Raw genomic sequence first — 17,949 nt, forward strand, 5'->3', positions numbered from 1 at the left:
GTTTTGAAATTCCTGTATAGTCTGGAGACCATAGGCTTATTCTCCATAAAAGTTTGAAAATCCTTTCATAGTTTTGTCTTATAAAAATACATGACTCGGTACCTTGATTTCATTTATTCCTTCACATTGATCGATCAGTCAGCAGCTATACTTCTTAGGATTGCTTTTTGATGCCTCGTGGAACCTAGACCTAAGCCTAGAATTTCCCTTCATGTTCTCTGTCCAAGAATCTTCTGCTTATGGAACTGGAAGGTTCAAGTGCATATATAGGTATTTGAGTTACTACAGAATGAGAAGGGGCAGACATTAGACTTATGAAGTCTACTTTGTTATTATTAGAAGCCCAGGTATGTACTGGAGCCCAGCGGATGCACTTAGAATTAAAAGAATTCTGAGCCCAGGAGTTTGTTATGAGTACCAGAATTGTTGGAACACAATGTCCTTCTATGCAAAAGGCCACACCCGGATACCCCCAAACCATTTTTATTTCAACAATATAATTTAACGTGGAGGGGGTGTTAAGTCTGAGCCCGTGTTCTGATTTGATACATGACATCCGATCACAGAACATTTCAGGATTTGAGCCTCTGCCACTAGCCCTTGAACTCTGAGTCGTGATTCACAGCTTAGAAATCACGTTGGGAGTGGGAGTGGCCCAGGCTTTCGGAAATGTATATACAGTGGTACCTCTGGTTGAGAACGGGATCCATTCCAGAGGCCCGTTCACAACATGAAAAGGCCATATCCTGAAGCGGCATGTCTGTGCACGCGTGTGACACAATTTGATGTTTCTGCACATGCGCGTGCGCCGAACCTGGAAGTAACCCGCAGCAGACGTAACATGAGGTATGACTGTAAGCAGTTGCTTTGCCGCTGTTGTCCAGTTCTGTTACTTCTATAAAGGTTATTGCTGTTATCACTTTGTCTTGCCTCGTGGGAGCCCACCTACACTTCAGGGGGTATCAGATTGCCGCTATTGTTAAGCAGTTTAAAGTCAAATATCCTTGCCAACCTACTACAAATTACCCTGTCGCCTGTTGTAATACACATACTAAGAACTCAAGCCAAATAGATAGCAAGTACTCATAGTTCAAATTCACTATCTGACAGCAAGAAGATGTCACAATTGCCTCACTTTCTGTGACTCCATAGCACATGTTCAGTTGGTTCAACCACTGTTCTGTGGAAGGAAAGATGAATGACAATTCCCCATAAGGAAAAGGGGAATTCCTGAAATTCATATGACACAACCTAATGATCATGTGGACTCTTGTACTACTGTTACAACCATCTTCCTGGAAATAGAAACAATTTAATGCACAGTGGTTAGATAGTCTGTACACTTTTCAAAAATAAACAACAGTGGTACCTCTACTTACGAATTTAATGGGTTCCGAATGCACATTCGTAAGTAAAAAAAAAAAAAGTAAGTTGAATCCCATAGGAATGCATTGGGAGAAAAAATTCATAAGTCGAATCAACCCTATCTAAAAATTCATAAGTAGAAAAAATCCTATCTAAACAGCATCCAAGTTGGCGGACGGAGCTCCATTTGTAAGTAGAAACATTCGTAAGTCAAGGTACCACTGAATATGCAATCTAAGCACAAGGTTTCATATTTCAGTCTGCCCTCCACACCTAAGACCAAGCGCCTCATCTGTGTCCATAAGGGGTGCAATGAAGGCAATTAGAGCAATTCTGAAGGCATTCAGCAAATCTGCTACTTTCACATATGTGAGTTGCACTGATGCTTCCATCAGCATTGACAGTGATGAAACAGAAACAGGCACAGCAGTGCTTCTGCTAATGCCTGAGTTCGTTACACAAATCACTTTATCAGTTGCCCATAAGGTCTAAAAATGCCCTTCACATTAAACACAGAGGCGTGCGTGCATTGAATGGGTGGCCTGTTCCCCTCATTTCCACCAAAACAGTGTGCTGCTGACATCCCAATAATTCGCTGAAGGCTTTCGCATTCCCACTGCAGCTCTGAATGACAGCCTAATGCTGTTATTAAAGAAATTGCTTATCCTAAAGTTTCCCACACTTCATGCATCCTGACAACTTGCAACTCAACCAAGAAGATATTAGCATTTCCTATAACCTTGGATCTCCGCAGTGCAAAGCTCAATACTGAAAGCAGATTGGACACTTGCAGATTTAATATTTCCACACCATTGCCCATCCATACGGAACTGGAATGACCTGCACTTCATGCAAAGTTCTGCACTTATTGTGTAGACACATGCAACAATCAAGACACACAGGAGGCAACTGTCATAAAAGGTAAAAAAGGGGTAAAGGACCCCTGGATGGTTACATCCACTCAAAGGCGACTAAGGGGTTGCGGCACTCATCTTGCTTCAGGCCAAGGGAGCCAGCGTTTATCCACAGACAGCTTTTGGGTCATGTGGCCAGCATGACTAAACCGCTCGTGGTGCAACGCACTCGGATGAAAACCAGAGAGCACGGAAATGCCATTTATCTTCCCTAGACAGCAGTACCTATTTATCTACTTGCACTGATATGCTTTCGAACTGCTAGGTTGGCAGGAGCTGGGACAGAGCAACGGGAGCTCAGCCCGCCACGAGGATTCAAACCACCAACCTTCTGATCAGCAATCCCAAGAGGCTCAGTGGTTTAGACCAGTGTTTCCCAACCTTGTGCCCCCAGCTGTTTTTGGACTACAATTCCCATCATTCCTGACCACTGGTCTTGCTAGCTAGGGATGATGGGAGTTGTAGTCCCAAAACATCTGGAGGCACAAGGTTGGGAAACACTGGTTTAGACCACAGTGCCACTCGTGTCCCTTCCAACTGTCACAAGCCAGAATGGACGGATTTGGGGTAGGACTCTATGGTGCTAGCATCAGCACTATCACCGCTGCCTTTTTATTTTTGCCTAAACACTTTTGGGCATCACCACAAGTGGTTGCAGACCTTTGATGGGAGCAGTTAAAGGAAGCAGGGAGAGGAGAATATTTGTCACTGCTACCACCAAATTAAAAGTCCCCAAACCCTGCATCCAAATCCATTGCTTGTAAATGGAATCACTTTTTGGGGGGGGGTGTATCCTTTCTTAGCCCTAGTTTCAGGATGCCCCATTCTTAACCTTCACAGCAATATACATATATGCATATAAGTCAGAGGGAACTAACTGGTCACAATGAATCCATCACCATCTGTGGTTATGAAGTTCTCTCTGACCAGTGGCTTTGCAACCAAGTTGCCATGGGCATTTAAAGAAACAAAATTATTAAGGAAAACCAAGTGCACCTAATCCCATTTGTTGACTCTTATGAGGTTAGAAATTGTGGCACTGGGAATATGTCAGCTGTGGTAGCTGTTGCCCTCTGGGGCGAGTGCTCCAATTGGAGAATAGCTTCTACCAAAGGCATTGTGGACTTTGAAGAAGCATGATCTCAGGATGAATGGGAGAAATAAGCTAAGGGGAAGGCATGTTTGGCAAATCCTCACCATTATCAACTCCCACCCGGAAACCTATGGTCACCCTGTGGAAGGATGTGTGGATCCAGAATTGGCCTCCATAGTCATTTATGGACAAACCACTACGACTGCATTCATGGAAGACAATCTTATTCGGCTACGAGTGATAGCTGAAGGAGGAGGAGGTAGATCAGTAGGCAAGGAGACCAACAGTCACAGCCAATGACAGGCAGACCCACCCCTTGACTGGTTGTAAGAAAGAAGGCAGTCAAGTGGGGGCCACCTAAGGGCACACAGGTTTGTGGGCAGTGCCCTCATGGACCAGCTTCCGCTGAATGTGAGGGACGGGGTGAGAGCTGGCTCTTGATTTGTCTATCAGAAAGTTAAGGTGTCTTTAAACCTAGATTGCCCCTATCAACTTATTCTGTTATGCCAGTTCCTGCTGTTCTCCCGCGCATCAGTCTCTCAAACGGTGAACAGTTTCAGTCTGTAAGTTTTTGCTCTGTTGTATCTCAAGTGCTGCTTGCAGTCCTCTGCCAGCCTCCACTATCTCTGCTTCCTCTTGCGACCATCTACCCTGGGCTACTCGCCGTCCAAGCTGGAGAGCTGCTGCCCATTGCTGCGAGAGAGACACTTGCAAGCCACTCAACATACTATATGCGTGAGCACACACCCGATGTTGTGATCACCTGCTCCTGTATAGGCTCACCTCATTGATGAAAATACTGTATCACACACTCCGATTTCCACTGGTATAATTGTGTTGTGTGTGAGAGAGAGAGACTGCTGCTGCTATCTGGCTTCAGCAAGAGAGGTGGTGAATCTGCCTGCCTGAAAACATCATTATGCTCTCATGTGGATGCTGCCAGTTTAAAGGAGAGAGTCTGACCATTGTGAGCTCATGAAGGAGACTGAAGGAGAGAGTTTGGCTATTGTGACATCATGCTGATGATGCCTTTCTGAAAGAAGAGACACAGGTAACAAAAGGCAGGTTTAAGATGAACGGAGGATTTATCAGAAATCCAAACTTCTTCAGTGACAATTTAAAAGGCCATGTTCTCCCATCATTCCAGGGGACTATATACAGGAGGGCATAGCTCCTGAATCTTAATAGCTGGCTCAGAGAGGGAATTTCTGCAGGGGCATTTTTCATTATGCATGCATGACAAACTGTTCTCTCAAAATTCTCTCTTCTATACAATTGAAAGGTCTAACTTCAGTTTTCATCATCTCATTCCACTCCAAACCCATCTCCTTTAAGTATTAGGCATTTACTTAAAAAGCTATTCATTTCTGTAATCTATTAAAAAGCCCTTTAAGCCTTCATTCACTCAATCAATGCCGATCAATATAATTTAAATCTATAGGTGGTTTACAGAAAAACAAATGTTTCATAAATGAACATCAAGGGGCTACATATGCAGCAAGGCATGTATAAAGTTGTGCCAATCAGAAATGTGCCTTTCCCTATATGTTGAGCACCTGCAAAAAACCTCTTGGATCAAGCAGAACTGGAATTCTCTAGTATAGTATTTTTTTTTGTCTTTTGTTAGGAATACTTGAAGCTCTTAGCTACTAAAAACCAATTCTCTCTATATATAGTGAAGTGTTTTGAGGTGGAACATCACAATTATTTCCAAGCCACAAGCACAGCAGCACAAAACTCCATTCTTAGATGAAATTTATTACATGCAATTAAATAGCTCGCTTTGTCTTTGCCTAGACCTCAGAAGCTCAGCATTTTAATTTAATATCACACGGAAAATGCCCTCAATTCTATAATTAGTTATGGAATCTTAGGGTGTTTTTTCCCCCTCCCCATGGACTACCAATTAAGCAATTGTAACAGAACAATAATTGAAAGTCTATGGGGCAAGAAGCTAGAAAATTAATATTCATATTCTGTTGTTGCTTGGATGTTGTTTTCCAAATAGAAAAACAGCAAAAGAGGGAGTGGAGAGAAGAGGCCTTTAAAAACATACAAAACCAGTGCAAAGATACACATAGCTTCATGGATGCTATCCACTTTATTCAACCACCTCATTTGCTGTTGCAGAAAACAGAGAAAGAAAAGGGAAGTGTGGGTATTCATTATTCTTGAGCAAACATACTATGGCATTCTAAGAGAAAACAAAAGAAAACTCCTATACAGTGGAACCTCGGTTTATGAACACCTCGGTTTATGAATTTTCGGTTTATGAACGCTGCGGACCTATCTGGAACGGATTAATTCACTTTCCATTACTTTTAATGGGAAAGTTCGCTTCAGTGTATGAACGCTTCAGTTTATGAACAGACTTCCGGAACCAATTACACCCATGTTTCAGTTTATGAACGCTTCACTTTAAGTACTCCGCGGACCCGTCTGGAACGGATTAATCCACTTTCCATTACTTTCAATGGGAAAGTTCGCTTCAGTTTATGAACGGTTACTCCGCGGACCCGTCTGGAACGGATTAATCCACTTTCCATTACTTTCAATGGGAAAGTTCGCTTCAGTTTATGAACGCTTCAGTTTATGAACAGACTTCCGGAACCAATTGTGTTCATAAACCGAGGTACCACTGTACTGAAAGATTTATACTATCACAGAAGAACGAAAAGGGGAGCTGTCCAGCCTCTATGTTTAATGCAATTATTTTTCCTCGATTCTGATAAGAATCTCTGAAGGATTGGGCTGGGAAATCCAAACATTTTCTCAGCTCTCAAGATTGTAATTTTAAGTACCCTACTCTTGGCCTTTTATGTCTTTGCCTGTAAACCTGTGTGAATGAATACCTATGGGATATTTGCAGTAGGAACAGATTAGTGAGTGGCATGTTCCAAGTAAGGGATTTGCAGAGGCTTGCTGTACACGCTCAATCTTCTTTGTTAATCAGATACTTTCAGTGACATGTATTTAAGACAAGGTGGCTACAACTTGTTCTAGGACACCCAGAATTGCACACCTGTGGAAGACCATGTGTGTGTTGTGCCTACACACACACCCCTTTGTACACCCAGTTTAAGGATGCAGTCAGCTATTTAAGCTACTTAAGCTCTCTTCCTCTGCTGAATACACATTTCATAAATGTCCACCCAAAACCACTAGGGAGGTAGTCTTGCAGGAACTAGTCCTTTAACAAGTGGTCGGCTGCATAAGGAATATCCACTCTGGCAAGAGGCTCACGGTATAACTATGTTTTAAGTTAAAAAAAAACGTTCACCTGTTAAGTAGTTGTAAGGCACTGTGTCCCATTCTGCTATTGCAAGTCGCGGCCAGTGTGGTGAGGCGGCTACCTTCTTGCCACTGGGGTCACTGCTGCCTACCTGTGCAGGCACACAAGCAGGTCTGCTGGATAGCCTCTACTGGGGCATTCACACAATCCTAAACTCAGCACTGCCTTGTCCAGGGAAATAGGAGTGACCCTGGTGTCAAGACGACAGCTTTGCCTCACCTCATTCACTTCTGGTTGCTGCTGCAGGTCCTTGTTGCACATCGACTCAAATCCACGTTTTGAGTTTAAAAATATGAGTGAAGAACAAACAAATGAAAACAATATTAAAAGGAATTGCTGACAAAATGTGTTAACTATAAATACTGCATGAAGTAAATGCTTTGTCTTCAACTCCAAGTGCAATAATCAAGTTGATACCAAACATAAGGGTGTGCACCTTTACAGAACTTCTGTAATATTGATTTATACCCATTGCTATTGTTGCAAAGTGAACCTATTTTCCTAGCTAAGTTCTCCAATGCAGGTATCTTGAACCTTGTCAGATCCAAGACCCACTATTAACCCAAACATGGGGTCCCTGTCTGAATCTTTTGCCATATATTTGCATGGTGTTGGTGGTGCTCCTGTTGTGACCCACCTTGGATGAGGTCATGACCCACCAGCTGAAGACCATTGCTCTTACTGCATGAGCTGAAACTTTTAAAAATGAAGCAGCTTTTCACTTTTTACACAGGGTGGTCCTCACTAAAGACATCCACAACTCCAGTACCTACACAGCTCATGGGTCAATATTTAAAGGTTGCTTGCACTTCTATCACACTTCTGTACATCTATTGGTGTCTCTGCACATACTTCAGAAATTGAATGCATGCCATTGGCTGTTGAAAAATACTGCATTTTGCACTGAAGCGAGGAGATACATAAGTTCTCCCCATTGACCTGTATATGCAATGGTACCTATCCAATTCAATGTAAAAACACAATTATTTAGCCAGCTCACGATGTGGGTGTGGTATGAAGGAGGAGTGCCAATGTTGAGTATACCAAAACTTCCTGCTGCCATTACCAAACACAGTAGCCAGACTACTGAACAGGAGGTGGAGATCTGAATATAAAATTCTAGTTCTGCCAATGAATTTCTGAGCCCAATTCAAAGTGCTACTTTCAACCTATAATGCATCATGAACCCTCTTTCCTCAGGCCCTTCCAAGAAATATTCTGAGGGTGGCAAGGAGAGACTGGCCCATTTCTATTGGTGGGCCCATTTATGGAATGCTCTCAAACTGGTCTGGTGCAACTTGTCAAGTTTCTGACACCAAGGCAAAGATGGTTTTATTCTCCCAGCGATGTTTATGTGATTTCCTTTCAATGAACGCTTAACATTTTACATTTGTGCTATTTTGGTATATAGTGGTACCTCGCAAGACGAAATTAATTCGTTCTAGAGTCGTTTCGTATTGCGAAAATTCCATCTTGCGAAGCGCGGTTTCCCATAGGAATGCATTGACATTTAATACGGGAGGGGAGGGGGAAACAGGAGGGGGGCCAGGGGTCTCCTCCCGCTGCAGTCTCCACTCCTTCAGGCGCCGATGCTGCTGCCAAGGGCTGCCTGGCGAGCCCTGATGCTGCTCCTACCGAATCCCGCCAGCCCGCCAGGGAGGAGCCACGGAGGCTGCCATGACCGCCGAGGGCAAGGCCAAGGCGATGAGCGCCACGCCGCCGCAGGAGGCAGAAGCGGGAGCTGTGGACGTCCCCCCCAGCCGCAATGGCGGAGCCCTAAAGGTAGGCACCGGCGGCTTCCCTTCCTGAGGCTACTTCATCTTGCGAAGCACAGCCATAGACTTCATTTTGCGAGTCTTCGAAGAAATCGCAAACGCTTTCGTCTTGCGATTTTTTCGTTGCGCAAGGCGTTCGTCTTGCGGGGTACCACTGTATTTCTTATGGCGACTGTATTTTATTATGGTAAATTGCTTTGGAGTGCCCTTGGGTGTGTAAAGCAATATGTAAATATGAAACTAACTCGACTCCGTTGGCTGAAGGCAAAAGGGGGAAATAATATACAGTGGTGCCCCGCTTAACGAATGCCCTGCTTAACGAAATTTCCGCTTAACGAAAGGTTTTTTTCTAGCGGAGGTTGCCTCGCTAGACGAATTCGTTTTACGAAAAAATTGTATAGCGAATCGCGGTTTCCCATAGGAATGCACTGAAATTCAATTAATGCGTTCCTATGGGCAAAAAAAAATTCAAAAAAAATTCAATGCATTCCTATGGGATTCGCTAGACGAATTTTTCGTTATAAGACCCATGGAACGAATTAAATTCGTCTAGCGAGGCACCACTGTACATACATACACACACACACAGAGAGAGATTAAAGGCCTCTAAGGGACGGGTAGCTATACCTCAGTCTTTAAGTCATTACAACAAGAGAAAGATCCCCCCCCTTCATATTAACATACTCACTAGGTTAAAAAAAGAAGACAAGTCAAGTGTTCTGTTTTATGTGATACAGGTAAAACAGCAGTTTGGTACACTAGTACCGAGGCAATTCAATGAACTCACAACTGGATAACAGTGACAAAGCCAACCTCAGGTGCTGGCCATGATTGTTGCTGCGAATGCTTCCCAACTTTCTGCGCTCAGGGCCTAACAATAAGAGCTGCAAGGTCAATTTTGCTAAACACCTGCCATACATGTCACCTAAAAAAAGGTCAAATTTAATGTTTCATGGTATTTTAAAGTGGCTACTAATAACTCAGGTTTGCTGTAGGCAAACTAATTAAAAACATAAGCTCACACAATCACTCAACAGGATAACACTTTATAGAAATAGAAATCTGACAATATGTTTATTGTACCACTAACTCGGCACTCGTGAGGTAATCTGTTAACCTGCTTCTATGTTATTAAAAATAGACCCTAACACTGTCATATGGAGATTTCCCCCCCACATGCACATTCTATGTAACCAATTAAATAAGGTCAACATCATCTCATCTTGCTTTGTTGCAGTTCTGGTAATAGTTATCAGTTTAGCTACAGCTTATTTCAGCAGTTAAAGTACTCTGATTAAACAATAAATCTCACACAGTTCACAGAAGAACCTCTGTATTCAGCAGCAAAGGATAGAAAGAAAGAAAACAGTTAAGGGCGGGGCAGAGAAACGCCCAAGTATTATTGTCCAGAACAGTCCGTGAATGTAGTAACCATATTTCCTCGACGTTGTGTGACAGTTCTGCAGTGCTTACTAGATCCATGGAATTTATTTTCAGTCTGCATTGTGTGTCGGTGTGTGTTCTCAAACCCATTAAATGAAAACATTTTTTCCATATCTTCAAACATGTCATCAAACAGTCCCCCTCCGAAGGAAAATTCTGGGAAAGAACGTCTTTGCCTGCTGTGAGCCTGCTGATGGCTCCGAAAATGACTTTCAAAATGTTTCTTCGACTGTGTGTTGTGGTTTTGGCCAAAGAAGTCGAAGTCTTTAAACAAGTCGTCAAAATTGAAGTTAAAAGGCTGCTGGAAAGTGTTTCCATTGCTTCTTCGTCCTTCAGCATGGCCAAATTGGTCGTATTCCCGTCGTTTGTTTTCATCTGACAAGGTTTCATATGCTGTTAAAGAGCAATGCAAGAGAAAGTTTTAAAATCTGATGTTAGAACATGCTGAGAGAGAGAGAACAGTTTTAGCTCAGTAGAAGTGAATGTACTCTGCATGCTTGACATATATTCATTCAGCTCCTGGCCATTTCAGTTCAAGGTTCTCACATAAAAGAACTGAGAAAGTTTTTGAGCTTTCAAAATGCTGGAGAACTGCTACATCACTGTTGATGATACTAGGTCACAGACAGAACACACTCCACAAAGTCAGACAACTGATCTATACAGCTCAGTACACTAACAAGCAGTGGCACCCCTAGCTCACAGACGTATGCAGAGATGGAACCCAAGACTTCTTGCAAACAAAGTATGTATTCTACCACCGAAACTTTCCAGATCAGCTCCTCATTCTTTTGAATTTAGAATTCTGACAAAATGCCAACACCCCAGCCAAGGACATGACTTGGGTGAACAGTTTTACACATACAGGTGAAACTCGGAAAATTAGAATACCGTCGAAAACTGCATTTATTTCAGTAATGCAACTTATTATTTATTTTTCTTTTAGTTTTTACAAATGCTTTCATTTGGAAATTCCACAGTAATAAAACAAATGGTTACAATAATACAAAAATAAACATCGCTATTACATTTCATTAATTACATTCCATTTATAATTGAACCGCCTAATGACAAATAATTACAATTACAACAAAGAAAGGCTTGACATATCTTGCTTTGCATGTCATGCATCTCATATATTTGTTTCACTTTTTAAGTTGCGTTACTGAAATAAATGCACTTTTTGACGATATTCTAATTTTCTGAGTTTCACCTGTACTTGTGAGAGTAAGCATCCCTGAACTCAGTGGGACTTACTTCTGAGGGGGCATGCACAGAATTGCCTGTAAAGATACAGGACCCGTAGAAGAGCAACAACTTTTTGTTTTTTTAATCCACTTCCAAGTTCTGTTTTATCAAGGATCACATAAAACTTTTTTTAAAAAAAATAAATATGTTTTTAAAGCCTCTCTCGATCTTTTATGCTAAAGTCACCCTGGATTGATCTGTCTCACACCAGCCAAAGATAAAAATTAAGTAAAACAAAAAACCGGCTATTAGTTCAATTTGTGTTTCAATTGTAACTATTTTTAGTTACAATTTAGGACTGTGTAGTTGCTGGAAACTACACTCTCCTAGAAGTCATGGTATAAATATTTACAATAAATAAAGTTGTGCCTGTGTGCAACAGTTTCCAAAGATAGCTAAAAGGGTTATTATGGCCAGATGCTCTTTAATCCCTGGAATTTAGAATTAAGATTCTTCCAGTACTAAGTACTACGGTAAGTACTAGTTCCTTTTGTGCTCCAAGGAGTACACATGACTCTTACACAAGCAGACAAGCTTCATTACTTTCTGAAAAATGCAAGTTTTCTTTTTATACAAAGCAGGATTAATGGTTTGCATCCTACTAAATCAGGGCACGTGCAGAGTGACTTCTGTGAGCATAACAGCATTTCCCCTCCTCTTCTCCCCAGGAAGCTGCTATGAGGATTCCCTCGGCCTTCCGGAGCAGATTTGGAGGCAGTGGAGGGGAGGGATAGAAGTTCTATTGTTCCCTGTGTGCAATGATTTAGTTGGATTCAACCAAATATATCCAGCTTTACTCATCTCCATGCAAAGTGGAGGTGAAGAAATATCAGGTCAATGAGTGTTTAGGAAAATGGAATAGGATTCTACTTGCCTTCTGCAATTTCCCTGAATTTTGCTTCCGCTCCAGGACTCTTATTTTTGTCTGGGTGGTATTTCATTGCTAGTTTGTGAAATGCCTTCTTGATTTGGCGATCGGATGCAGTCTTGGGAACACCTAGGATGTCGTAATAACTCTCAGCAGCCAGGATTAATTCCGTTATCATTAAAATGCAGAGTGCAAATATAAAGACAGCCTGTGTAGTAGCCATTGTGATATTCCTGTGGAGGGAAACAACATGATTAGCCTTTGGCAACAAAGCATCTCACTAGTGAATTATGTACCTTTTTTAAGGAAAGTAATTTTGAAGCTATAATTTTACTTTTGCACCAACTTCTCAGGCATGTAACAGTTCACAGCTGCAGCTAATATATTTCTTTTCACCATGGATATGAGCAGTCTTCCTTCAGAACAATTTATACTTATCCCTAGCTACTAAAAGATTGAACTTTCTTTAATTGTTAAGGCATATTCCGAGCAAGGTGTGATGTACACCTGTTATATTCAAAATAGACCCAGGGAAAACAAATTACTTCGAGTCCATTGTTTTCAATGAATCTACTTCAAATACCGAATATCACCCAAAAGGTTTAAACTGTGGCATCTATTTTTTTACAGTTTTTAATATACAGTACACACATGATAAATATCCTGCCAAATGCTTAGGGTAGGATTAAACGAATGCATCCAATCAGCGGAAAACCTGTGCAACAACTTCCACTTGCACAATGGAGTTCCCCCCTCCTTTGCCCCCCAAATTGGCTTGGGGTGTTTCAACAGAACCCCTGGAATATCCTGTGGTGTAAGGAGAGGGAATAATTTCATCAGGCAAGCCAAAACGCTTGCACCAATGGAACAATCAGAAGAGCGTGCCTTTGAATGCCTCCCTTAGATTGCTGCTATTGGAATCAAAGAGAGGAAAGTACTTCACTTTGGTTGGATCAGAGCCACATTTCTCTATGTAATTATGGTTTCCACCAAACAAGGATCTATTCTCAAATTTCTACCCATAAAGATCTACAGTCATCAACAAGCACCACAGCAGGGGAATGCTGAATTAGGCTATGTTGGGAGGCTTATCTTTTCAGGCCTGCTTAAAATGTCTCCCTGCAAATGTTAAATTTTCAGAAACATATAAATAATAAATTATTATTATTAGGAGTAGTATCAAAGAAACAATAGGCGACCTTATTAGGTTTAGTTTATGAACTCTGTGTGTATGTGCAGAAATACACAATATGCACACACACGTTTCTAAGAAGCCTGCTAATTCACATTTGTAATGACTAAAATCACCCGAGAAAGGGCAAATGTACATGTCTGTGTATCTGTACACTAAGGTAACCTGGTGTTACCTTGTTATTTTTTTCAGTAATGTCAGAAGCAGTGAATAAATAAAGCTTGGGCTATTTTGCAAAAGTTGGCTTTATAATCAAGCTTCTCCTTTGTTGCAAAAAATACTGCCTACCCTGTGCAAAATAAAAGCAATTGAAATAAATTGTAGCATTCTTTCCACCTGCTGTGTCTGCAGGCGACTCTCAACGTACGTTGGGTTTACGTTCTGGCGGCTTCCCAAAGTCTTTTTTCCCTGGATGCCCTTAACGTGCACAAGTTAAATGTGTGTAAGTCACAAGTTACCTTTACTTCCACACCTGAGAGCGGGGCCCTTCCCTTTTCATAACAGGATCGCTAAAGACTAAACACATCCCTTAAAAATAACTGCAGGAGCGGGGGCAGTTCAAGGGTCTCCCCCCCTTTTCAGCTGTGTCTTTGTGGCATGAGAATGGAGAGGTGGCAGTGAATGGAAATAAGTGCAAGCTTTTTTTATTTTAGGGCAAGGGGAGCAACAGTGATAGCAAATGGAAGTAATGTATTATTCTTAGTGTGATGTGATAGCCTTTGTTTCCTCAGCCTTCAAAACCCAATGCTTACTGCAAGCCCTTTGGGGACAAAGAAGGATGCTGATGAAATGGCTATGAGCTACTCTGAGCCCATGGGATATTGCAGGCTATAATAATAAATAAATAAAATTGATAATGCAGAAATGCACTTCATAACTACCAATTCCCAGTTGACAATTCTGTTCCCTACAGTTGTCAACACTCATACTGAAATTTATCACTTCCTAACATGGGCAATTACAATTTCAATGCGTACACTAATGTCGTTTTTGATACGTATGCAAATTATTATACATGTCTATGCTTGCCTGTTTTGCATCTTATTCCTGGTAATGAGACCACAGCAGGCAAGACTTGGACACAAACAAGTTGTTCTTTATTACACTCTTACATATGTTACATTCTCCCAAACTCTCCTTCCTCCATTTTCATCTTGCCCCTCCTTCCTTCTACCAGGGCTCTAGGGTTGTTTAGGGACAAGCTCTAAACATACCGTATTTTTCCGTATATAAGACGTCCCTGTGTATAAGTGTCACCTATTTTGGGGGACTCAAAATTAAGAAAATGCACTAGGCACTATCCATGTATAAAATGACCCCTTATTTTAAACTTCAAAAAATTAGGAAACAATGCAGTCTTTTTTGGTATGGAAAAATATGGCGTACGCACAGAGAAACAAAATAATATAGCTATAAGGATAACACAGCCTATTCTATTAAAGTTTGTACTTTGGTTCAAAACTAAATTGTGCTAAATTACTTTCATTTCATAGAAATCAAAGTAACAATTGTTCTATCTATTTTGATTATGTATTCTGTGTTTTTATATCATGATTTTATCCTGTGAACAGCCCTGGGACCTGTGGGTATAAGGTGCTTTACAAATTTAATAAATAATGAAATACTAAAAATAATAACTATACAACATCCCAGTTTGCTTCTGCTTCATAAAGCTAAGCAGTGATGAGACAGAAAGAATGATGGGAATAAGAAGCGAAAAGGGTTTGGGCATGATATTTTGAGAATAATTCAGATTAAAGCATGGTCAGGTTCAGGTAAAGGCTCAATAGCCTTCAGGGTAACCTAGAAAACAGAGGATGATTGTATTATAAAAATGTTTATTATTGTAATATACAAAAATCAATGAAGGCACAATTAAATAAATAAAAAAAAGGAAACCGTCTCAGAGCTGCTATCTTGTCTGAGAATTGGAAGTACAGTGGTGCCTCGCTTAACGAATGCCCTGCTTAACGAAATTTCCGCTTAACGAAAGGATTTTTCGAGCCGAGGTTGCCTCGCTAGACGAATTCGTTTTATGAAAAATTCGTCTAGCGAATCGCGATTTCCCACAGGAATGCATTGAAATTCAATTAATGCGTTCCTATGGGCAAAAAAATTCCAATGCATTCCTATGGGATTCGCGAGACGAATTTTTCGTTATAAGAAAAGACCCATGGAACGAATTAAATTCGTCTAGCGAGGCACCACTGTATTCCAGAAGTCAGTGGGAAAACATAATGGCACAATAGACACCACAATTTTAGATTATCAACAAGCAGTGCAATATTCCCTTTGTATGAGGTGGGATGTGGGGGGGGAGCTTCTGCTTTCACTTTTTACTAAGCTGTATTGGCCTGGTTTGTAACAACATGGCAAAGCAAACTATGGCTTACCAGGATTGCATGGATGCACCTTGGCTACAGCTGATGGTTAGAGAGTAAAGGTGTTAACTAACCACAGTGCAGGATTATTATTTTTTTAAAAAAATATGTTCATGGTAGGGCATAGTTTGGCTTACTGTGTCATGCGGACAAGTCTAACTCTAAGTTAAAGATATCAAACCAAGGTTTAATTGTGGTTTGTTTGAACAAGAGCAAGTGTGGGAAACCTTTGGCCTTCCAGATGTTGCTGAACTAAAACGCCTATACTGTAGTCCCTGGGAGTTGTAGTTCAGCAAAAGGGCAAAAGATTCCCCACACCTGAACTAGGACTTGGGCATAAGCTACAACCAGGCTAGAACTTTGCATTCTTCCTCTCCAAGCTGTACCACATGCAAGGACTGGGAACCATGGTTTAGTCCACTGGTCTTCAACAAGTGTGTAAACTGGATTTGCCGCCTGATCCAAGGTTGGTCACAATAGAAGCGCTACCACCATGTAAATAGATGGCAATAGATTAAGAAATGGGTCTCCAAATGCCTGTCTGGCTTAAAAGTGTGTCCTGGGACCGTAAAGGGTGAAGTTAGCCAGTTTAATTTAACTCTAGTTCTGGACAAGTCTCTCCTTTGTAATTTAAATGGTCAGTTTAAAATCTTAATTCTTTAAGGTGATGCATTCATATGCTAAATGCCTTGTACTCACAGCTGATCTATGGCAACCTGTATTCAGATATAATTACAGGGAGGAGATTCAAGGCAAATAGTCTGGAACCCCACCCATTATAAGCACTTAAACTCACATCTATCTTATTAGCGTGCAGTGTAGCTGGAACACAGCTCACTTACTTCCAAAAGGATCTAACTCCAGCTTTTCTCCTGGTTTCTTATTTCTAGCTGGTGTGTTTTTTAATGACAGTTTTCCTCTCTCAGCATAAGCAAACTCATCCCCCACCTACTTCATATCACCACCTCGCCCACTGCAGCTTAATCTGGATCTGGTTTGCACAACATTAGGGTTTCCACACGCCCGGAATTTCCCGGACATAGCCAGAATACGGCAGCCGTAAACAGTGTCTAGGCAGAAATCGTTGAAATGCCTGGGGAAATCTGGACAACCCATGTCAGAAGTCAAGATTTTGGTAAATTTTCTTAAATAGCTCAAAAATGTCATTTTTCAACAACTACGGGCAAAACTAAAAACAAAAATGTTTGTGTCCAGATTTTCACTTATTGAAATATGGCAACCCTACACAATGTCACAATAGATGAAGATGCCTTCAAGTATATTGAAGCACTTTCCACCCCCGCCCCACCCCCGTTAACAGCAGCCTGGTATTTTACTTACCCAACCCCATTAAAATTAAAGAAGAGGAGGAAATTCCATAGAGGTTTGTACAGCTAGAAGACCCCCTAGGAGACCAGGGTTCAACCCCCCCCCCACTTAGGCATGTATGGTAGCTTACTGGGTGGCCTTGGGCCACCAGTCACCACTTCTAAGCCAAACCTACCTCACAAGGTTGTTGTGAGGATAAAACGGGAACAGGTGGTTTACAATTGCAAAGCATATATAAATAAAAACTCAAGCTTAAAGCTCAACTCAGCCATGACCTTCAACCTCTCTCCCTCTCTCTCTGCCCCCCAGCTACCTCACGGGGCTGTTGTGAGGAAAGGGAGGGGGGGAGAAAAGAAAACCTTTGATCCTGTTAGCCATCCTGAAAAGAACTTGAGATGATGGGCGAAGTTAAGACATAGTTGGGGAGAGAAATAGAAAACACTACACTACACTGGCCTCATTCCTGATGCTTAAAAAAGCTCCCAAACCTTTAACAACCCATCTCACAGCTACGGAGACTTGCTGTGTGGAGGGAAGGACCCCCCCCCCCAAAAAAAATCCCGTCAACTCATAACCATTTAGGTTTAGGAAGCAGAGGGGAGATGAAATGGGGCAAAGTGATGTTAAAAGGGCAGGAGGAAAGGGGGTGAAAATGGGAAAGGGGTGAAAAGAGAGGAAGAAGTGTTAAAGTGGGGTTTAAAGGGAGGCAACAGTGGAGCAAAGGGAGATTAAAAGGGGGCAAAGAAGGTTAAAAGGGAGCAGAAAGGAGGTTAGAAAGGGGGAAGGGGGTTGGAAGGGGAGGAAGGAGTGTTAAAGCGGGGTTTAAAAGGGAAGCAAAAGTGGGGTAAAGAGGGAGGTTAAAAGGGGGGGCAAAGGAGATTATAAGGGAGCCACGAGGGAGTTCTTGACCCCCACCCCTCTTCACGGGAGCATCAGCTAACGCTTCCCCCCGGCGGCGGTGTCGCCCCACTCACCGGCTCTCCACATACACACTCCCAGGCGCGCTCCCCTCGAAATCCCGCTGCCCTTTCTCCGGACCGCTCCTTCCC

The 17,949-nt window shown here is 41.9% G+C and overlaps 1 protein-coding gene and 1 long non-coding RNA gene across 2 annotated transcripts in view; one reads left to right on the forward strand and one right to left on the reverse strand.

The window, feature by feature from the left end:
* The window catches only part of LOC148686166 (uncharacterized), a 202,510-nt gene that overhangs the window by 122,972 nt on the left and 61,589 nt on the right, over window positions 1–17,949 (forward strand). The gene's annotated exons all lie outside the window — the stretch shown is intronic.
* On the reverse strand, window positions 9,150–17,945 carry DNAJB9 (DnaJ heat shock protein family (Hsp40) member B9). Its single transcript, XM_035110074.3, has 3 exons — window positions 17,875–17,945; window positions 12,005–12,231; window positions 9,150–10,275 (listed from the first exon to the last, which is right to left on the reverse strand). The coding sequence occupies exons 2-3, from the start codon at window positions 12,219–12,221 to the stop codon at window positions 9,839–9,841; spliced, it is 654 nt and encodes a 217-aa protein (XP_034965965.1). The 5' UTR covers window positions 12,222–12,231; window positions 17,875–17,945; the 3' UTR covers window positions 9,150–9,838.

Source organism: Zootoca vivipara, chromosome 3 (assembly GCF_965207765.1).
Source record: "Zootoca vivipara chromosome 3, rZooViv2.hap1.1, whole genome shotgun sequence".
Lineage (NCBI taxonomy): Eukaryota > Metazoa > Chordata > Lepidosauria > Squamata > Lacertidae > Zootoca > Zootoca vivipara.

Coding starts and splice junctions, on each gene's coding strand:
- DNAJB9 (XM_035110074.3), bottom strand. CDS start 12,221: ATGGCTACTACACAGGCTGTCTTTATATTTGCACTCTGCATTTTAATG. Junction 10,276..12,004: donor ATTCAGGGAAATTGCAGAAG/GCAAGTAGAATC, acceptor GCTCTTTAACAG/CATATGAAACCTTGTCAGAT.